At 39.6% G+C, this 21384-nt stretch overlaps 1 protein-coding gene across 1 annotated transcript in view; it reads left to right on the top strand.

Moving 5' to 3' along the window:
* Positions 1-21384, top strand: part of COPG2 (COPI coat complex subunit gamma 2) — a 73176-nt gene that overhangs the window by 7518 nt on the left and 44274 nt on the right. Inside the window, exon 5 of the mRNA XM_066364236.1 lies at positions 10335-10414. Coding sequence (XP_066220333.1) covers positions 10335-10414 — 80 coding nt within the window. The remainder of the gene's footprint in view (positions 1-10334; positions 10415-21384) is intronic.

Below are 21384 nucleotides of genomic sequence, written 5' to 3'. Positions count from 1 at the left end.
AAGCACTATGATTATTATAGAATTATTATTAAAGAAATTATATGAGAATGTTAGGCATTCCAAACTGCTAGATGGGGCCAAGGGGAAGGACTTTTAAAAATTGTGGAGGGCTGTTGCTTCTTTGTGTCTCTGTGAATTTGTAGTGCAGGTATGTGGTTGCTGTCGCTCCGAGGGCTGGCAGTGGAGAGGCAGAACTGGACATAGAGCAGGGAAGAGAATGCAGAGCAGGGAAGGAACAGAGTGAGGACAAACTCGAAGCCCCTAGCATAGAGGTTGCATTAAGAAGGCATTAGACACTTTTCTAGGAAATGAATTGTGGAAATGTAGGATTCTTGAACAGGACAAATGGCCTCTTGAAGTTAGTGGTCATGAAATTAAAGTATGACCAGGTAGCATGGTGAATGTCTTTCTCTAGTTACAGGCTTCCGGTTAAGGCATAGAATGGTTAGGGTTGTGATTTTGCCTGGTTAATAAACAGAAGGAGGAGCAAGGAAGTTGAGTAATTGAAATGTTGACTATGGAATCTATGCCTGTTAGGAGGCAAGTAAGAACAGGGGCTCACAGACACAATAAAAATTGATAGGATCAATGGGTATAGGTTATGATGGAGGGAAAAGAGTTGGGTTAGAGCAGTGGTTCTCAAACTTTTTGAAGTTGGGGCACATTTAAAATCCTACAAAAAATTGTAGGCGCAGTATATATAAATTTCTGAGAAATGTTATAATAATTAAGTCAAATATTAAAAAAAATATAAAGTCCAAGTGTGCTTTTATGGTAATTAAATGAAATAAATACAACAAAATTAAATTTATTCTGACATTAAAAAACATTTTTATGTTACATTTTTTGAGTTACGCTTTTTAGAATTTGTAAAAAAGAGGGGTTAAAAAATGACAAAAAAGTTATATTTTTATATAGATAGATACATTCTTAGTAAGATTTAGTAAATTCGGCAGGTCCTGGCATGAATGTGTTAAGTTTTTTCATTCTTGTGTTTATGAGAAACATGAGCCTGATATGTCCTAGTGATTTCTTCAATGTTTGGGCATATATTTGAAAGGCAAACTCATTTCCTCATCAATACATTGAAGAAATCCTCTCTTTTTACTCTTAATTGTGTTGAGTGCAGAAAACCCCCATCATACATATCATCTTAACTTTACACCAAACAAAGGATAGAAGAAACTTGCCTCCAGTCTTTCCGGGGAACATGGAGTAGTGTAAACAATCCAGCACCACAGCTTAACAGCTTTTTGCAACCTAATCAGGCAAGTGAGGTGGGGGGTTGGGCAGACTGTCAGCTTACTGCCAATTCCCCACACCTGTCCCCCAAAAATCTAAACTCCAAAAACCCTGTTGGTCTTTTGGTCCCCAACAGGCACATATTTCTCTGGAATACCATAGGGCGCACCTGGAAATCTTCTAGGGTGCACCAGTGCATTCTGGCGCACACTTTGAGAATCACTGGGTTAGAGTCAGGAGTGGTGCTTGGAGAGTGAAAAGCTTGGAAATGAGATTACGAAAGGGATACTGCTGTTGGTAAAGGCTATGACAATGGAAATCGGTGATTGCAGCAGGAAGGAGGACAGGATCATTGAAGAAGACGAGATAAATTCTGAAAAATGGGCAGTTTTAATATTGTCTCTATGGATAGTAACATCACCAGTAATTATTAGTAGGCTAATATTGGAGGCAGTGATAGTGAACAAGGTAGTAATATTTTTAAAAAATAAAGGAAGTAACCTTGATCTATATATGGAACCAGGGATGGTGGCAGGTGATACAGTTTAATGGCATAAACTTTGAAGCCAGAGTTTTTAGGGAAGAAGGAGGTACAGTGAAAGAAGGCAGTAGAGTGATTTTGAAAAGGCAGTGATGATGGATTCGAACAGCTTCCCCGCCCAGAGGTCTGGTGGATGAGGGTTCTAGAGAAAACAGCCACCGTTTGAGAGGGCTGCAGGGGAATCCTCGGGGGGAAGCCAGGTTTCAGGTAGAGAAATGGTGGGACCCACCGTTCAGAGAAGAGTTAAGGATAGTAGGAATTTTGCCGATGACAGTGTCAGAGAATGTGACGGAGGGGGTTGGGTTTGATGGAAGGATAGAAGCGGAAGTCAGATGAGGTGCTATACCCAGCCTCATGGTGATGAGTAATGACCAGGATATTTTGGGTTTTTTTTCTGTAATGATTGAGGTAAGTAAACATGTACAGCACAGTATTATTTTTCCGGTGGTCCCCGAGGCAGGGTGTGACTCATTGGGGGAGGGGAGTTGGGGATTTGCCAGTAGCCTGTGGAGCCCCTTCCTTTCCTAGAGGCTGAGCACTCTGGAGGTTGATGGCCTCCTGCCCATGTTTATGTTTACATATTACATATGTCTGCATTCCTAATATAGATGTAGGATTTTTCTGTGTTTTAAAATAAACTAGAAATGGTATCATCTTTATATTATTTTGCAATTTAAAGAATTAATATATTTTTAAGATCTATCCACATGCGGCAATTACTTCTGCTTTGTTCAGTGTCACTGCTGAATGGGACCCTAGTGTGTGGCTATCTAGCATTCCTACTTGTTTATCCCTCTTCCATTGACAGGTATTTGAGGTGTTTGCACTTTGTGCTATTCCAAATGCTATTACACAAAATGTTTATGTACAGTTTTTCTAGGGTAGGTAACCTACAAGTGGAATTTCTAGACAGTGGTAGCTATTCGATCTGGTCAAATGGATCTTTAAAGAGTTGGACTAACCTACACAGACTGCTCCAATTCCTCACCTGCTCCTGATGATAATTCCTTATTATCAGGCTTAAAGTATCAATATTTGTCACTTGGAAGAATGTGGGATGACGTCTCTTTGTGGTTTTAATTTGTTTTCATGATCATGCTGAACTTGTAACTCTTTTTTCTGTGTTTAGTGGCTGTTGTTCTTTCCTCCTCTGTCCATTGTCTGTTTATATTTTTTGCTTATATTACTCCTATAGATTTGTAAGTTTAAATTTTTTTTATTTTACTCTTTTCAGAAAGTGACTTTTACTGAGTATAACTGATATATAATAAAATTCATCCATTTTAAGTGTACAATTTAGTGAGTTTTGACCAGTGTATAGTCATGGAACCATACTCATGATAAAGAAATTTTTCATCACCCCAGAATGTGTCCCTGTAGCCCTTAGTTATCTTTCTCCTCCCTCAACCCCAGCACCTGGCAATCACTGATCTACTATCTGACAACATAGTTTTGCATTTTCTAGAATTTTATTTAAATTTAATCACATGGTATATAGCCTTTTATGTCTTTTTTCACTTAGTTTATAGACTTTGAGATTAATTCAAGATTTTGTGTGTATCAGTAGTTTGTTTATGTTTATTGTTGAGTAGCATTCCATAGTGTGGAGGCACTCTAATTTATTTATCCAGTCACAACTTGATGGGTTGTTTTCAGTTTATGGATATTATGAATCAAGTTGTTAAAAATATTTAAGTACAAATTTTTGTGTGGATGGACCTGTGTTTTTAGTGTTTGTTTAATATATAGAAGTAGCATCGTTGGGTTTGTTGGTTTGTATTAATGACAAAAGTATTAAGTGTATATTAAGCAAATATATGCAAATATATGCTTTTAGCCATCTGTATATCTTTTTTGGTAAAGTATTTGCTCAAATATTGTATTTATTTTTTAAAATCAGGTTGTTTGTATTCTTATTGAGTTGTACTGTTCTTTATATTTTCTGGATAAAAGACCTTGATCAGATAGGTATTTTGTAAATATTTCCTCCCAGACTGTGGCTTGCCTTTTTTCCTTCACTTACCACTGCAATCTTATTTTTAGGTGTAATTTATATACTGTAAAAGTCATCCTTTTTAGGTTATTTTATGAGTTTTTACAAATGCACACAGTATCATCATCACTACTGCAGTCAAGATTTAGAACATTTTTGTCCCTCTGACAGGTACCCCGGCTCAGTGTATGATTTGTTATTCATTTTGTCCTCAGTCCTGGGCAACCACTAATCTCTCTTCTTTCCTTATAGTTTTTCCCTTTCTAGGAAGTTGTCAGAATGATACCAACTTGATGCCTTTTGAGTCTTTTTTTTCAGGCACGTCGCATAATGAATTTGAGATTGGACCATGTTATTGTTTGTATCAATACTTGACTCCTTTTTATTTCATTGTATTATTTATTTTGTTGTATGGCTGTACCTTAAGGTATCTGTGTACCAATTGAAGGGTATTTAGTTTCTTACCAGTTTTTGTTACCAGATGATGAATATAGTTGCTATAAACATTCATATACAAATTTTTGAATGTAAGTTTTTATTTCTCTGGGGTAATGCCTACGAGTGGGATTGCTGGGTCAGATGATGGCTATATGTATATAAGAAACTGATAACCCATTTTTCAAAGTGATTGCAATTCCCACCATCACTATATGGAAGTTCTAGTTGCTCTGCATTCTGGCCAGCACTTGGTATTATGATATTGTCCTTCTTTCTGTTTTTTAATTTTAGCCATTCTGATAGATGTATAGTATCTCATTATAGTTTTTTTAAATTTTATTTTAGATTTTTTTTGTCAAGTGATAGAGACAGACAGACTGGAAGGGGGATGAGAAGCATCATCTTATAGTTGCAGCACTTTAGTTGTCCATTTATTGCTTCTCATATGTGTCTTGAAGGCGGGGTGGGTGCCAGCTGAGCCAGTGACTCCTTGCGCAGGCCAGCAACCAATGGATCATATCTATGATCCCACACTCAAGCTGGCAACCTGGGACTCAAGCCAGATGAGCCTGCACTCAAGTCGGAGACCTTGGGGTTTCGAACCTGGGACCTCAACATTCCAGGTCGACATTCTATCCACTGTGCCACTGACTGGTCAGGCTCTTTGTAGTTTTTTTTTTTTTTTTTTTTGTATTTTTCTGAAGCTGGAAACGGAGAGAGACAGTCAGACAGACTCCCGCATGTGCCTGACTGGGATCCACCCGGCACGCCCACCAGGGGCTATGCTCTGCCCACCAGGGGGCGATGCTCTGCCCCTCCGGGGCGTCGCTCTGCCCCTCCGGGGCGTCGCTCTGCCAAGACCAGAGCCACTCTAGCACCTGGGGCAGAGGCCAAGGAGCCATCCCCAGCACCCGGGCCATCTTTGCTCCAATGGAGCCTTGGCTGCGGGAGGGGAAGAGAGAGACAGAGAGGAAGGAGGGGGGGGGTGGAGAAGCAAATGGGCGCTTCTCCTGTGTGCCCTGGCTGGGAATCGAACCCGGGTCCCCCGCACGCCAGGCCGACGCTCTACCGCTGAGCCAACCGGCCAGGGCCTCTTTGTAGTTTTGATTTGCATTTTCCAAATGACTAATGACCTCAAACATCTTTTCATGAGCTTTATTTGCCTCATATGTCTTCCATGGTGAAGGATCTGTTGGTATCTTTTGCCCACTTTGAATAATTTGTTTGTATATTTCCTTATTATTGAATTTTGAGAGATCTTTATGTATTCTGGATACAAATCCTTTATCAGATATGTTCCCCAAGTATTTTCTCCTAGTCTGTGGCTTTTAAAAATTTTTTTTATTTTCTTAGTCTTTCAAAGAGCAGAAATTTTACATTTTGAGAAGTCTGGTTCTTCAAATTTTTTTCTGTTATAGATTGTTTTTCTGATGAGTATCATAGAAATCTTTTTTTTTCAGAGTCAGAGAGAGAGTCAGAGAGAGGGATAGACAGGAATTGAGAGAGATGAGAATTGATCAATCATCAATTTTTTTGTTGCGACACCTTAGTTGTTCATTGATTGCTTTCTCATATGTGCCTTGACTATGGGCCTTCAGCAGACCAAGTAACCCCTTGCTCGAGCCAGTGACCTTGGCTCTAAGCTGGTGAGCTTTGCTCAAACTAGATGAGCCCATGCTTAAGCTGGCGACCTTGGGGTCTCACACCTGGGTCCTCCGCATCCCAGTCCAACGCTCTATCCACTGCGCCACCGCCTGGTCAGGCTCGTAGAAATCTTGACGTAACTTGGGAAAGGAGAGGGGGTAAGGGAAAGAGAAGGGGAGGGAAGAAGGAAGGATAGGAGATAGTTCCCCAGGGACCTGTGGAGGGCCCCCCTTGAATCTTTGAATGAGAACTGATTCATGCATATGTCACAGGAAACTACCCAAGACCAAAGAATCACCATAACACCAGGCTGACAGTGGTTCATATTTCTACCAGCGAGAGTGGAAAGATGTGTTGTCTGGTATGGTTCTCAGTAGGGTTTCACCTCAGTAAAGGCAATGTATTAGCCTTAGACTGAAGCTTTAAAACTTAAAAGCAAGGCTGGAAAGTGAAAAACTGATCTCAGGTCACTTCACGACAGATTGGACAATATATACAATAATGTGTTAAAAAAAAAAGGTACAACAAAATCCAGCACCTTAACAACATAAGCTTCACATTCAACATACAATAAAAAAATTATCCATAATCAGGAGACAAATGGATCAACAGACACGAACCCAGAAATGATAAAGAGGACGGATGTGCCAGTAAGGACATTAAAAGAGTTGTTATCGATATGGTCTAGATGCTTGAAAGACTATAGAGTGAGGAGCAAATCAGGACATCCAGAGAGACCCAGAATTAAAAAGAAAACTATCTGTTATGAAAAATACACTGCATGGGGTTAATTGCAGATTAAACTCTGCAGGCGGCAAATTGGTGCATTTGAAGATAGATAGAAACTATGTAAAATGAAACAGAGAAAAGCCTGAATAAAGGTAAGCAGAGCAACAGCAGCAGCATCAGGGGTAATAGTTTCAAAGTTCTATTAGTGGTTAGCCTAGATACAGGCGTCCCCAAACTATGGCCCGCGGGCCACATGTGGCCCCCTGAGGCCATTTAGCCGGCCCCCCACTGCACTTCTGGAAGGGGCACCTCTTTCATTGGTGGTCAGTGAGTGGAGCACTGTATGTGGCGGCCCTCCAATGATATGAGGGACAGTGAACTGGCTACCTGTGTAAAAAGTTTGGCCTAGAAATTGCAACATGGATTTTTGACTTAATGAAATCTATTTATCTTTATCTTTTACCTGTTCATGGAAATTTGAGAACCTTAGAATACTTATTACTTTTATGTATGCGAGTATATAAACATATATATATTTATGTATCGTAACGTTGATTTCTGTTATTCATGCAGATTTACCCATGCCTACCACCTTAAGAAAAAAGGATTTTATATTTTTAGAGCACTTTCAGGTTCCCAGCAAACATAAGAAGAAAGTACAGAGATTATACTCTATACCAGGGGTTGGGAACTTTGGCTTGCAAGCGAGATATAGCTCTTTTGATGGCTGCATCTGGCTCACAGACAAACCTTTAATTAAAAAAATAACATTAAAAATATAAAACATTCTCATGTATTACAATCCATTCATTTCATTTTCTACCGCTCATGTTCATGGTTGCGGGTGGCTGGAGCCAATCACAGCTGTCCTCTGGGACAACACCAAGTTTTTATTGGATAATGCGTAACGTACACGGGTTATTGTATGGCTCTCACGGAGTTACATTTTAAAATATGTGGCGTTCATGGCTCTCTCAGCCAAAAAGATTCCCGATTCCTGCTCTATATACTCCCTGATCCCTCACTGCACAGCCTCCCCATTATCAACATTCCCTGAAGTGGTACATTTGCTGCAACTGATGAACCTGTAATTGATACTTCATAGTCACCCAGAGTCCACAGATCATATTGGTGCTCAGTCTTAGTGTTTGTACATTCTATGGGTTTGGACAAATGTGTGATGACATGCATCTGTTATTAAAATAGCAAATAGAGCATTTTCAGTGCCCTAACAATCCTTCCTACTCAACCTAACTCCATCCTGTCCCCCCCCAAACCCCTGGCAACTTGGAGTCTTTTTAACGTATCCATAGTTTTGCCTTTTCTAGACACCACTTTGTTGGACTCCTACAACTTATAGCCTTTGCAGACTGCCATCTTTCACTTGCTAATTAATATGCATTTAAGTTTCCTCCATGTCTTTTCATGTCTTGGTTTTTCACTTATTTTTAGCGCTGGCTCCTATTCTGTAGTCTGGATGTAGCACAGTTCCTCCGTTCACCTACTAAAGGATATCTTGGTTCCTCCCAACTGCTGGTGGTTATGAATAAAGCCACTGTAAACATCCTTGTGCAGGTTTTTGCATGGACATAAGTTTTCAGCTCCTCTGGGTAAATTCCAAGGGGCACTATTGCTGGGTTGTATGGTAATAGTATCTTTAGTTCCTAAGAAACCACCAAAATATCTTCCCAAGTGACTGTACCATTTTTATTTCCACCAACAATGGAAATTCATTCTTCCTAGACTTGAGATTCTTAATCCTATGCTAGTAAGACCCTAGCCTTGTACTCCTGTGGCTGGGAGTTGTTTGTTTTTCCATTTTTGGCACCTGTCAGTTGCCCTTCATTTTGTCCTTGACTACATATTTAAATTTTTGTTCCTATTTTATTTAGCATTTCTGTGTATTTGTTTAAGCAATATGATTTAGTACAGGGGTCCCCAAACTTTTTACACAGGGGCCAGTTCACTGTCCCTCAGACCGTTGGAGGGCTGGACTATAAAAAAACTATGAACAAATCCCTATGCACACTGCACATCTTATTTTTTTTCTTTTTTTCTTTTTTTCATTTTTCTGAAGCTGGAAACAGGGAGAGACAGACAGACTCCCGCATGCGCCCGACCGGGATCCACCCGGCACGCCCACCAGGGGCGACGCTCTGCCCACCAGGGGGCGATGCTCTGCCCATCCTGGGCGTCGCCATGTTGCGACCAGAGCCACTCTAGCGCCTGAGGCAGAGGCCACAGAGCCATCCCCAGCGCCCGGGCCATCTTTGCTCCAATGGAGCTGCGGGAGGGGAAGAGAGAGACAGAGAGGAAAGCGCGGTGGAGGGGTGGAGAAGCAAATGGGCGCTTCTCCTGTGTGCCCTGGCCGGGAATCAAACCTGGGTCCTCCGCACGCTAGGCCGACGCTCTACCACTGAGCCAACCGGCCAGGGCCTGCACATATCTTATTTTAAAGTAAAAAAACAAAATGGGAACAAATACAATTTTTAAAATAAAGAACTTACTTTAAAATAAGATATTTTAAAGTAAAAAAACAAAATGGGAACAAATACAATATTTAAAATAAAGAACTTTAAAATAAGATATGTGCAGTGTGCATAGGGATTTGTTCATAGTTTTTTTATAGTCTGGCCCTCCAACGGTCTGAGGGACAGTGAACTGGCCCCTGTGTAAAAAGTTTGGGGACCCCTGTTCTAGATGTTGTTCAGTATCAGTGAATCAGTTACTTGTATTTAGGAAATAGTACTGTGAATATTTTCTCATCCAGATATATATTTTTTAATTTTTAAATTTTATTTAGAAAATTAACTTTAACAGGGTGACATCAAAAAGAATACATAGGTTTCAGGCAAACATTTTTATACCATTTGAACTGTTAATTATGTTGTATACCCATCACCCAAAGTCAGATCATTTTCTGTCACCTTATATTTGTCCCTCTTTATACCCTTCTCTCAACCCTCTCTCACCCCCTTCACCTACTCTCCCTTCCCCCTGGTAACCACTTCACTTTTATCTATGTTAATGAGTCTCAATTTTATATCCCACCTGTGTGTGAAATCATACAGTTCTTAGCCTTTCTTGATTTACTTATTTCACTCAGTATAACATTCTCAAGGTCCATCCATGTTGTCATAAATGTCACTATGTCATCATTTCTTATGGCTGAGTTGTATTACATTGCATATTGGACATCTTCTTTATCCAATCCTATATCAAGGGTTCATCCTTCACTAGCTATTCAAGAAATGCAAATCAAAACTACAATGAGATACCACCTCACACCTATTAGATTGGCTATTATCAACAAGACAGGTAATAACAAGTGTTGGAGAGGCTGTGGAGATAAAGGAACCCTCATTCACTGCTGATCAGAATGTAAATTATACTAATTTATACAGGTGCCAAAAATGGAAAACAACCATATGGAAGAAAGTATGGTGGTTCCTCAAACAATTAAGCATAGAGCTACCATATGACCCAGCAATCCCTCTACTGGGTATCTATCCCCAAAACTTACAAACATTGGTATGTAAAGAGACATGTAGCCCCATGTTCATCGCAGCACTATTCACAGTGGCCAAGACATGGAAACAATCATCCAAATATTTTTGAAAGGACTTTTTGGGTGGATAAGGATCTTTTGTAAGAATAACTTTCTAAATATATCTATTTGGGGACCTCACTTCAGTTTAAAAACCATTTTCTTAGGAATAACCTGTTGCCTTTTATAAATAATTTCAGCAAATATTGAGAAGAATGTGCTACCTTACCATCAAAGAAATGGCTAACATCTCTGAGGACGTGATCATTGTCACAAGCAGGTATGTGAATGGTCAAAACCTAGGGTGGGATACATATATATATATTTAGTGGAATATTTGTTGTTTTTATGATATTAATTTTACTTGTTTGACTCTAAGAAAGCCAATAGTGATTTAAAAGAATATAATGTCTTAAAGCATTTTTTTCTGAAATGTGGTGTTGGTATTTAAAAACTATCCCTGTTTAATAACATGAAGAGTGAAGAAAAGATAATGCTATCAGATGATTATTACATTTTAAGTGTTTATGAAAGAATATAAACAAAATTAAAATGTGATACGCTGCAATAAAATATAAGTATATCAAAATGTTTCTAATAATATAAAGAACTCTTATATTTCAAAAAATTTCAACTGAGGCCCTGGCCCATTGGCTCCTTGGATAGAGCATCAGCCCAGTTTATGGATGTCCCAGGTTTGATTCCTGGTCAGAGCATGGAAGAGGAGCCACCATCTGCTTCTCTTCTGGTCCCTTTCCCCCTTCTCTCTCCCTCCCTTTCCCCCTGCTCTCTCCCTCCCTTTCCCCCTTCTCTCTCCCTCTCTTTCCCCCTTCTCTCTCTCTTCCCTTCCTGCAGCCAGTGGCTTGGTTGGTCTGAGCGTCTGCCCCCTGCCACTGAGGATAGGTCGGTTGATTCTAATGTGGGGTCTCCTCCTCTATCTCTCCTCCTCTCACTTAAAAATAAATTTCAAGTTATAATTCATAAAATAACCAACATAAAGGGTCTAAATACTTTTAAATAGTCATCTTCACTAGTAACCAGAAAATGTAAATTAACTCAAGAATGAGTTAATGATATTTTTACACATCAAATTGGCTAAAAAGAAAAGAGGCAGTCAGTACTAGTAAGAGAAACAGCAGTCAGTACTGCTATTTTGTATCTAGAAAGAAGGTAGAATAATAAATTGATTTAGTTTCCTAGAAAGCAGTTTGGCAGCTTTTGTTAAATGTTTGAAAGGGTTTATCCCTTTTGATCAGTAAGGCCTCATCTATGCAACAATGCTCAGAAGATAATCAGAGAAAGCCCAGAAAGACTTGTATGCAGTGATTTTCACTGCAGCACTGTCGACACCAGCAAAAAGCGTAAAACAACCCTAATGTCTACCATCATTAAAAATTATATAATAAAACATTATTCATAATCAGACTTTAAATTGTTCAAAAATGCTTTCGAAACATCTTTAATGTGGAAAAATGCTGAATGAGATTTGGATTTAAGTCAGTTCATTCTTTTTTTTAATTGATTTTAATTTATTGTGTTTACATAGATTCTAGTGTCGCCTCGAATGCTTCCCCCCCATATTCCCCTGAACATCTCCCTTGCTCCCCTCGCCACAGCGTCCTCCCCCCTTCCCTTCAGATTTATCCCATCCTCTCATCCCCTTTCCCTCTGTCCTCTTTTCCTTTGGTCCTTTTGATCCCTCCTCTGTCTCAATTCCATTCCTCAGTTCACACTGTTCACTGGATTCCTCAAAAGAGTGAGGTCATATAATATTTTTCTTTTTCTACCTGGCTTATTTCATTTAACATAATAGTTTTCAGGTCCATCCATGTTGTCACAAAAGATACGATTTCCTTCTTTTTTATGGCCCCATAGTATTCCATAGTATATATGTACCACCGCTTTTTAATCCACTCGTCCACTGACGAACACTTGGGCTGTTTCCAGATCTTGGCTATTGTAAACAATGCTGCCATAAATATGGGGGTGCATTTCTTTTTTTTGAATCAGTGATATGGTGTTCTTGGGATATATTCCTAAAGTGGATGGCTCGGCCAAAGGGCAGTTCCATTTTTTTAAAATTTAATTTATTTTGTTTACATAGATTGTAGTGTTGCCTCGATTGCATCCCCCTCCCCCGTATCCCCCTCAACATATCCTTTGCTCCCTTCCAACAGTTCCCTCCCCCCTTCCCTTCAGGTTTAATTCTGTTCCTCAGTTCACATTGTTCCTTGGATTCCTCAAATGAGTGAGGTCATATGATATTTTTCTTTCTCTACCTGGCTTATTTAATTCTCTACCTGGCTTAACACCCATGTTGTTGCAAAAGGTAATATTTCCCTCTTTTTCATGGCCCCATAGTATTCCATAGTATATATGTACCAAAGCTTTTTAATCCACTCGTCCTCTGACAGACACTTGGGCTGTTTCCAGATCTTCGCTACTGTGAACAATGCTGCCATAAACATGGGGGTGCATTTCTTTTTTTTGAGTCAGTGATATGGTGTTCTTGGGATATATTCCTAAAAGTGGGATGGCTGGGTCAAAAGGCAGTTCCATTTTTAATTTTTTGAGGAATCTCCATACTGTTTTACACTGCACCAGTCTGCATTCCCATCAGCAGTGCAGGAGGGTTCCCCTTTCTCCACATCTTCCCCAGCACCTATCATGTGTTGTTTTGTTAATGAGCACCATTCTGACTGGTGTGAGGTGATATCTCATTGTGGTTTTAATATGCATTTCTCTAATGATTAGTGATGTTGAGCATTTTTTTCATCTGTCTATTGGCCATCTGTATGTCCTTTTTGGAGAAGTGTCTATTCATTTCTTTTCCCCATTTTTGGATTGGATTGTATGTCTTCCTGGTGTTGAGTTTTACAAGTTCTTTATAAATTTTGATTATTAACCCCTTATCAGACGTATTGTTGAATATGTTCTCCCATTGTGTGGTTTGTCTTTTTATTCTGTTCATATTGTCTTTAGCTGTGCAAAAGCTTTTTAGTTTGATATAGTCCCATTTGTTTGTCCTTTTATTTCATTTGCCCATGGAGATAAATCAGCAAATATATTGCTGCGAGAGATGTCGGAGAGCTTACTGCCTATGTTTTCTTCTAAGATGCTTATGGTTTTACGGCTTACATTTAAGTCTTTTATCCATTTTGAGTTTATTTTTGTGAATGGTGTAAGTTGGCGGTCTAGTTTCATTTTTTTGCAAGTAGCTGTCCAATTTTCCCAGCACCATTTGTTAAAGAGGCTATCTTTACTCCATTGTATGCTCTTATCTTCTTTGTCAAATATCAGTTGTCCATAAAGGTGTGGGTTTATTTCTGGGTTCTCTGTTCTATTCCATTGATCTATATGCCTGTTCTTATGCCAGTACCAAGCTGTTTCTTTTTTTTTTTTTTTTACAGAGACAGAGTCAGAGTGAGGGATAGATAGGGACAGACAGACAGGAACAGAGAGAGATGAGAAGCATCAATCATCAGTTTTTCGTTGCGACACCTTAGCTGTTCATTAATTGCTTTCTCATATGTGCCTTGACTGTGGGCCTTCAGCAGACTGAGTGACCCCTGCTCAAGCCAGCGACCCTGGGTCCAACCTGGTGAGCTTTGCTCAAACCAGATGAGCCCATGCTCAAGCTGGCGACCTCGGGGTCTCGAACCTGGGTCCTCCACATCCCAGTCTGACGCTCCATCCATTGTGCCACCTCCTGCTCAGGCACAAGCTTTTTTGAGTACAATGGCCTTGTTCCATATAAATTTTTGGAATGTGTGTTCTATATCTTTGAAGTATGTCATTGGTATTTTAATTGGTATTGCATTGAATTTATAAATTGCTTTGGGTAATATAGACATTTTAATGACGTTCATTCTTCCTATCCATGAACACGGTATATGCTTCCACTTTTTTGTATCTTCCTTGATTTCTTTTATCAATGTTTTATAATTTTCCGAGTGCAAGTCTTTAATCTCCTTGGTTAGATTTACTCCTAGGTACTTTATTTTTTTTGTTGCAGTAGTGAAGGGGATTGTTACTTTAATCTCTCTTTCTGACAGTTCATTGTTGGTGTATAAAAATGCCTCTGATTTCTGAGTATTAATTTTATATCCTGCCACCTTGCTGAATTCATTTATCAGGTCCAGTAGATTTTTGACTGAGACTTTAGGGTTTTCTATATACAGTATCATATCATCTGCAAATAATGATAGTTTTTCTTCTTCTTTTCCAATTTGGATGCCTTTTATTTCTTCTTCTTGTCTGATTGCTGTGGCTAGGACTTCCAGGACTATGTTGAATAAGAGTGGTGAAAGGGGGCACCCCTGCCTTGTTACTGATCGTAAGGGGATTGCTTTTAATTTTTGCCCATTGAGTATGATGTTGGCTGTGGGTTTGTCATAGATGGCCTTTATCATGTTGAGGTATGTTCCCTGTATTCCCACTTTGCTGAGAGTTTGATCATAAATGGATGCTATATTTTATCAAATGCTTTTTCTGCATCTATTGAAATTATCATGTGGTTTTTCTCCTTCCTTTTGTTTATGTGATGAATCACATTGATTGATTTGTGAATATTGTACCAGCTTTGCCTCATCAGAATAAATCCCACTTGATCATGATGTATGATTTTTTCATATATTTCTGGATTTGGTTTGTTAATATTTTGTTGAGGATTTTAGCATCTAAATTCATCAGGGATACCGGCCTATAATTTTCTTTCTTTGTGTTGTCTTTGCCTGGTTTTGGAATCAGAATTATGCTTGCCTCATAAAAGGAGCTTGGAAGTCTTCCTTCCTCTTGAATTTTTTGAAATAGCTTGAGAAGGATAGGAGTTAGTTCTTCTTTGAATATTTGGTAGAATTCACTTGTGAAGCCATCAGGCCCAGGACTTTTCTTTTTTGGGAGTTTTTTGATAACTGTTTCGATCTCATTTGTTGTAATCGGTTTGTTTGGGTTTTCTGATTCTTCCAGATTGATTTTTGAAAGATTATGTTTCAAGGAATTTGTCCATTTCACCTAGGTTGTCTAATTTTTTGGCATACAGTTCTTCATAGTATTTTCTTACAATCCTTTGTATTTCTGTTGTGTCAGTTGTTATTTCTCCACTCTCATTTCTAATTTTATTTATTTGAGTCCTCTCTCTTTTTTTCTTGGTGAGTCTGGTCAAAGGTTCACCGATCTTGTTTACCTTTTCAAAGAACTAGCTCTTGGTTTCATTGATCCTTTGTATTGTTTTTTTTAGCCTCTATGTCATTTATTTACACTCTGATCTTTATTATTTCTTTTCTTCTACTATCTCTGGACTTGACTTGCTGTTCTGTTTCTAGTTCTTTTAGATGCAGGGTTAAGTTGTTTATTTGAGCTTTTTCTAGCTCTCTAAGGAATGCCTGTAATGCTGTGAATTTCCCTCTCAGTACTGCTTTTGCTGTGTTTTATAAATTTTGAGTTGTTATATGCTTATTATCATTCGTTTCTAGGAATTTTTTTATTCTTTGATCTCATTGTTAACTCATTCATTATTTAATAACATGCTATTTAGTTTCCAAGTGTTTGAGTATTTTTCAGTTTTTCTGTTGTGGTTGATTTCTAGTTTTATGCCATTGTGGTTAGAGCAAATGCTTGATATGATTTCAATGTTCTTAAATTTGTTGAGACCCCTTTTGTGCCCTAATATGTGGTCTGTCCTAGAGAATGTACCATGAGCATTTGAAAAGAATGTATATATTCTGCTGCTTTAGGGTTAAAGGTTCTGAAGATATCTATTAAATCGAGCTGATCTAGTGTGTCCTTTAAGTCTGCTATTTTTTTGTTAATTTTCTTTCTTGAGGATCTATCTAGTGGTGTTAGTGGGGTATTGAAATCCCCTACTGTTATAGTATTGCGTTGATCTCACCCTTTATATCCATCAGTCTGTTTTATATATTTAAGTGCTCCTATATTAGGTGCGTAGATATTTATAATGGTTATATCTTCCTGTTGGATTGCTCCCTTTATCATTATATAGTGTCTCTTACTATAGCCTTTGTTTTAAAGTCTATTTTGTCAGATATAAGTATTGCTACCCCAACTTTTTTTTCATTCCCATTTGCATGAAATATTTTTTCCAACCTTTTTTTTTTAGTCTATGTGCATCTTTTGTTTTGAGGTGTGTCTATTGTAGACAGCATATGTATGGGTCCTGTTTCTTATCCACGCAACTACCCTATATCTTTTGATTGGATCATTTAATCCATTTACATTTAAGGTTATTATTGATATGTAGTTATTTATTGCCATTTTATTCTTTAAAGCTACATTTCTCTTTTACTATATTATTTTCCCCCTTTGTTCTGTTTACAACAGGCTCCTTAACATTTCTTGCAGCATTGGTTTGGTTGCAGTGAATTACTTGAGTTTCTTTTTGTCTGGGAAGCTTTTTATTTCTCCTTCAATTTTAAACGATAGCCTTGCTGGATAAAGTAGTCTTGGTTATAGGCTCTTGTTCTGCATTTCTTTGAATATTTCTTGCCATTCCCTTCTGGCTTCAAGTGTTTCTGTTGAGAAGTCAGATGTCATCCTTATGGGGGTTCCTTTATAGGTGATTGACTTTTTTCTCTAGCAGCTTTTAATATTTTTTTCTTTTTCTCTTAGTTTTGGTATTTTAATTATGATGTCTTGGTATAGATTTCTTTGGATTTCTCTTAATGGTATTCTCTGTGCTTCTTGAACTTGTGTAACTTTTTCCTGCATCAGTTTAGGGAAGTTTTCAACTATGCTTTCTTCCAACATGGTCTCTATCCCTTGTTCTTTCTCTTCTTTAGAAACCTGTAAGATGCAGATGTTATTTTTCTTCATGTTGTCACAGAGCTCTCTTAGAGTTTCCTCAGATTTTTTGAGCCTTTTATCTTTTTGCTGCTCTGCTTCTGTGCCTTTATTTTGTCCTCCAACTCGCTGAATCTGTCCTCAGCTTCATCCATCCTGCTTTTAATGACTTCCAGTGTGGTCTTCATTTCTGATATTGTATTTGTCATTTCTGACTGATTCATTTTATTATTTGAATATCCTTTTTTATACTTTCTCTCTTTATTTAGGTGCTCCTTATGTCCATCCTTTGTTGCTTTAAGATCTTTGAACATCCTAACAATCATTATTTTAAACTCTGCATCTGGTAATTTGGTTATTTCTGACTCATTCAAGTTCTTTTCTGGGGATTTCTCTTGATTCATTTGGGTAGCATTTCTCTGCCTTCCCATTTTGTCTGTGTGTAAGAAGGGTGTGGCCACAGGAGTCCGATGGGTGTGTCCTCTGTGTTTCCTAGGTGGGGTCTGTCTGCAGGCCTGCCACCCCCTCTGCTTTCACTTCAGGAGTTCGGGTATGGCATTGCCGGTGCTGGCCTGCTGCGGTGGTCACTGCGGTTTCTGCCTCGCCTTCGAGGGTGGGATTGTGTTCATGTGCCTGGAGTACAAGCCTTGACCGGCCTTGGCCTTCACCCTGCCACCCTGCCCTGGTGGGCGGGGCTGCGCCTGCTCGCTGGGGCTGTAAGCCTTGGCCCTGTGGGCAGGTCTGCGCACCTATGCTCAGCTGCAGGTCTCAGCCGGTTCTCGGCTTTTGCCTTGCCCCTGTGGATGGGACTACAGGCAGGACTGCTCTTGCTCACCTGGCTTGCCCCCAGCCTCTGACCCTGCCATGTGGCACTGCGCTCATGCCTGGGCCATAGCTGTGGCCAGCCCCAGGCTTCTGCCCCCACAGATGGGACTGTGCTTCCACCTCCCATCACCTCCCATCCACCAGCAAGCACTCAGCAATGTGTGTGTGTGTGTGGGGGGGGCGATGCAGCTCAAACCTTATCACTCAATACTGTATCTCTGATGGCTCTCTGCTTCTAAGCGACTCTGCTCTGAGTGCTGCAGGAGAGCTTGTTTGGCTGGTGACCTGCTTTTCTTTGCTGGTATTGCTGGTTCCAAGAGAAATATTCACTTTAGATTTGGGGAGTGACTCAGCCCAGGGATTAGGGTGGCTGTCCCTTAAAGTGTTTCTCCCTGTGCCTCCTAGATTACACTCTCTTCCTGCTACTCCAGTCTTCTTATCTCTCCCCATCTCCTGGAGTCCCAGGTGAGTGGTTGTGAAAGAGTTTTCTGCGTGGTCCCTTTAAGAAGAATCCTGGGTCTGAGAAAACTGTCTGTTTCTTGCAAACAGTATCCTGGCTTGTTTCCCAGCTAAATACTGTCCGTAAGTGTCTTCTAGGCCCTGGGGCTACAGGCTGGGGCTTTGTTCCTGGGGCCCAGGACCCTCCCCTCTCCACTAAACTCACTTCCCTCCATGCGAGTCCCTCCAGGCTGCTGTTTGCTCCCAGGAGCTGGGCAGCCCTCTCTGTGTTTCTGCTTTTCCTACCAGTCTCAGTGTAGCTTCTTTATTGTTCCTTGGTTTAAGAGTCCTCTTAGTTTAGAACAAAGTTGGATTTTCCAGATGATTGTTCTTAAAATTAAGTTGTAATCCACTTTGGTTCTGGGAGGTGGAAGTTGGTATGTACTCCATTGCCATCTTGCCACTTCAAGTTGGTGCACTCCTTATGGTCTCATTTTAAAAAATATTTTATGTCTGTATATAAATATATATGGATGGAAATAACACCAGTCTATTTACCAGGAGGTTATTTCTGGATATTTGGGATTGTGGCTGTTTATTTCTTTAAACTTTTGATAATTTCCAAATGTTCTGGAATGGGTATTTCTAATTTAGAATTCTAAAATGTATAACAAATGTTATTTAAAAAAATAATTGCCTTAATTATAACTCATTTAAGTGAATATGGTTTTTGTAAAACAAAATAAATTTTGGAGGCGGGTGCTTATGTTGAATGTAGTTTCAATCAGAGCTTTCAGCTGAAGACAGCAGAAAGGCAGATGTAAATCATCCCAGAAACAGTATAGTCCTAGAGGAGCTGGTGTTGGTTCAGTAGTTTGACAGCGGCAGGGCTGGTGTCTGTTGAATTCTTGTGGACATTGTCTCATTATTGCGACACAGAAGCCTGAAATACTGGCAGGGCCTCATTCAAGGTGGGCGGGCCCTGGGCAGGGGGCCAGGGAGGGCACCACCATCTGCTTCTTTTATCAGGTATACAATAGCTTTTCTCAAGGCAATTTTTAGATTTCATTTGGCATAACTGTGTTTGTTATATGACTATCCTTAGGAGTCTAGGAAAGTGGGGACTTAGCTTTTATAGCCCAAGTATTAGGGGCAGGCAAGGAGGAAGGGGTTAAAAATACAGTAGGTATTGAATTAGCCACAAGAAAGAAACAGAAAATCTTCACTTAGATTGCTAGATTCACTAAATATTGGGAAACTTAAAAATACAGATTAGTCAACTATTGATTGAGGGTTTTTTTGTTTGTTTGTTTGTTTAGCTGTTAGTATTTCCCTTTGAGTCTTATGAGGCTGCCTTGAGTTATGGTTGGTTTCAAGTTCATTTTAAGTGATTAGTAAATGTAGCAGGCAGAATAATGCCCTCCCCAAGATATCCCCATCCTGCTTCCCAAGACCTGTGGATATGTTATGTTACAGAGGGAAAGAGAATTAAAGTAGCTGGTCAGCAGAGTGGGAGAGGAGCCTGGATTGCCCAGATGGGTCTGATATAGGATGAGTCTTTAACAGTGGAAGATGAAGGCGGGTGGACAGGGTCAGTGCAGCGTTGTGCTGGTGGGAGCCGCTCAGAGAGGTGCAGTGTTGCTGGGTTTGGTGGTGGCGGAAGGCTGCCAAAAGCCAAGGACTTTCATTTTGGGTGGAAAAAGCAAGGAGATGGATTCACCCCTCCCACCTCCAGAGAGAGATGCAGCTCTGTGGACACCTTGACTCTAGGGGTGAGAGCTGTGTCAGACGTTTGACTGTCAGAAGTGTAAGATAAAGAAATGGATGTTGTCTTACCCCTTGATGTTTGTGGTAATTTGTTACAGCAGCTGTAGAAAACTACCAGACTTTTCGAGATAGGAGTGTTTCCCGTGGTGGGATTCAAGTAATTTAACAACTGGTTCTCTGCTCTAATGACTTTTTTAAGTGTAAAAAAAAGATATACCGAAAGGTAGTTTATTATTTCATGCATTTAATACTTAAGAACAATAAAAGAGGTACACCAAACTAGATTATAAGAAAGAGTTTAAAAATATTAATGAAAAAATATTCAATAATACCTGACAAAAAACAATAAAACTGTTATTTAAGAAATTTCCATATTGCTTCTGGATTGGCGTCCTCACTTGCAGTTTTTTTCACCTGTGTACAGAATGAACATTATTACTATGGGCGCTTAGAATACACTGTTGCACAGATGAATGTTAAAATTAACAAGGAATGTAAATTTATAATTTTCACGTTGGGCAGCTGCCCAGGCATCCACCTGGGAGAGAACCCTGATGACAAGTGCCATTTTAACAACTGGTTCGCCGAACTCAACAAAAAATTAGGTATTGATTCTACCAAACCAGGGCCAACCAGCTGAATCCCGCCACTGAGTGTATCAAATGAATGTGTCGTAGACCTTAAACACACACAGTGTTATATGTCAATTATATCACAAAGCTAGAAAAGAAAAAGAAAAAAGTTTTAGAGATTTTGGGACCTGGCAGTGGGTGCCGCTGTAATAAATATCTAAATATGTAGAAGCGGCTTTGGAGTTGGGCTGTGAGCAGCTGCTGGAAGAATTTTAAGGAGGATGATAGAAAAAGCGTGCATTGACTTGAACAGGCTGTTGGGAGAAATATGGATGTTAATGACTGTTAGCCTGAGAAGGAAGTGATGAGCAGGAGAGAGAAAACATTTATCACCTAGAGAACACGCAAATCCTTGTGAACAGACTATCATATTAAACATGAGACGCAGAGGCGCAGCTGGTGGGGGTGCAGAAAGAAAGGAGGAAGATGTGAAAAGCCGGGGGAAGGCAGTCCTTGGTCTAAAGCTCAGTGGAGTTGTGACCTGTAGTTAGTTATGTGGCAAGCAGGACTTCTAAGCAAGGAATTTGAGTATTTCACTGAGATTTCCCAACAGTGCTATGGGCAGCCTGGTTTCATTTTGTGACTTACAGTACAATTTGAAAGTAGAGAAATAAATTAAGGAAAGACCCCATTTAAACAAGAACCAGAAGTTCTTTACAAAAATCAAATGATTATGTTGTACACTTGAAACTAATAATGCTCTATGTCAGTTACACCTTGAGAAAAAAAGGAAATGGGAATTCTTGATTTTGGAAATCCTTAGCCTACCAAAATGGCAAAGGATGCTCAA

Source organism: Saccopteryx leptura, chromosome 2 (genome assembly GCF_036850995.1).
Source record: "Saccopteryx leptura isolate mSacLep1 chromosome 2, mSacLep1_pri_phased_curated, whole genome shotgun sequence".
NCBI lineage: Eukaryota > Metazoa > Chordata > Mammalia > Chiroptera > Emballonuridae > Saccopteryx > Saccopteryx leptura.
This window is presented reverse-complemented; position numbering and strand designations above follow the sequence as displayed.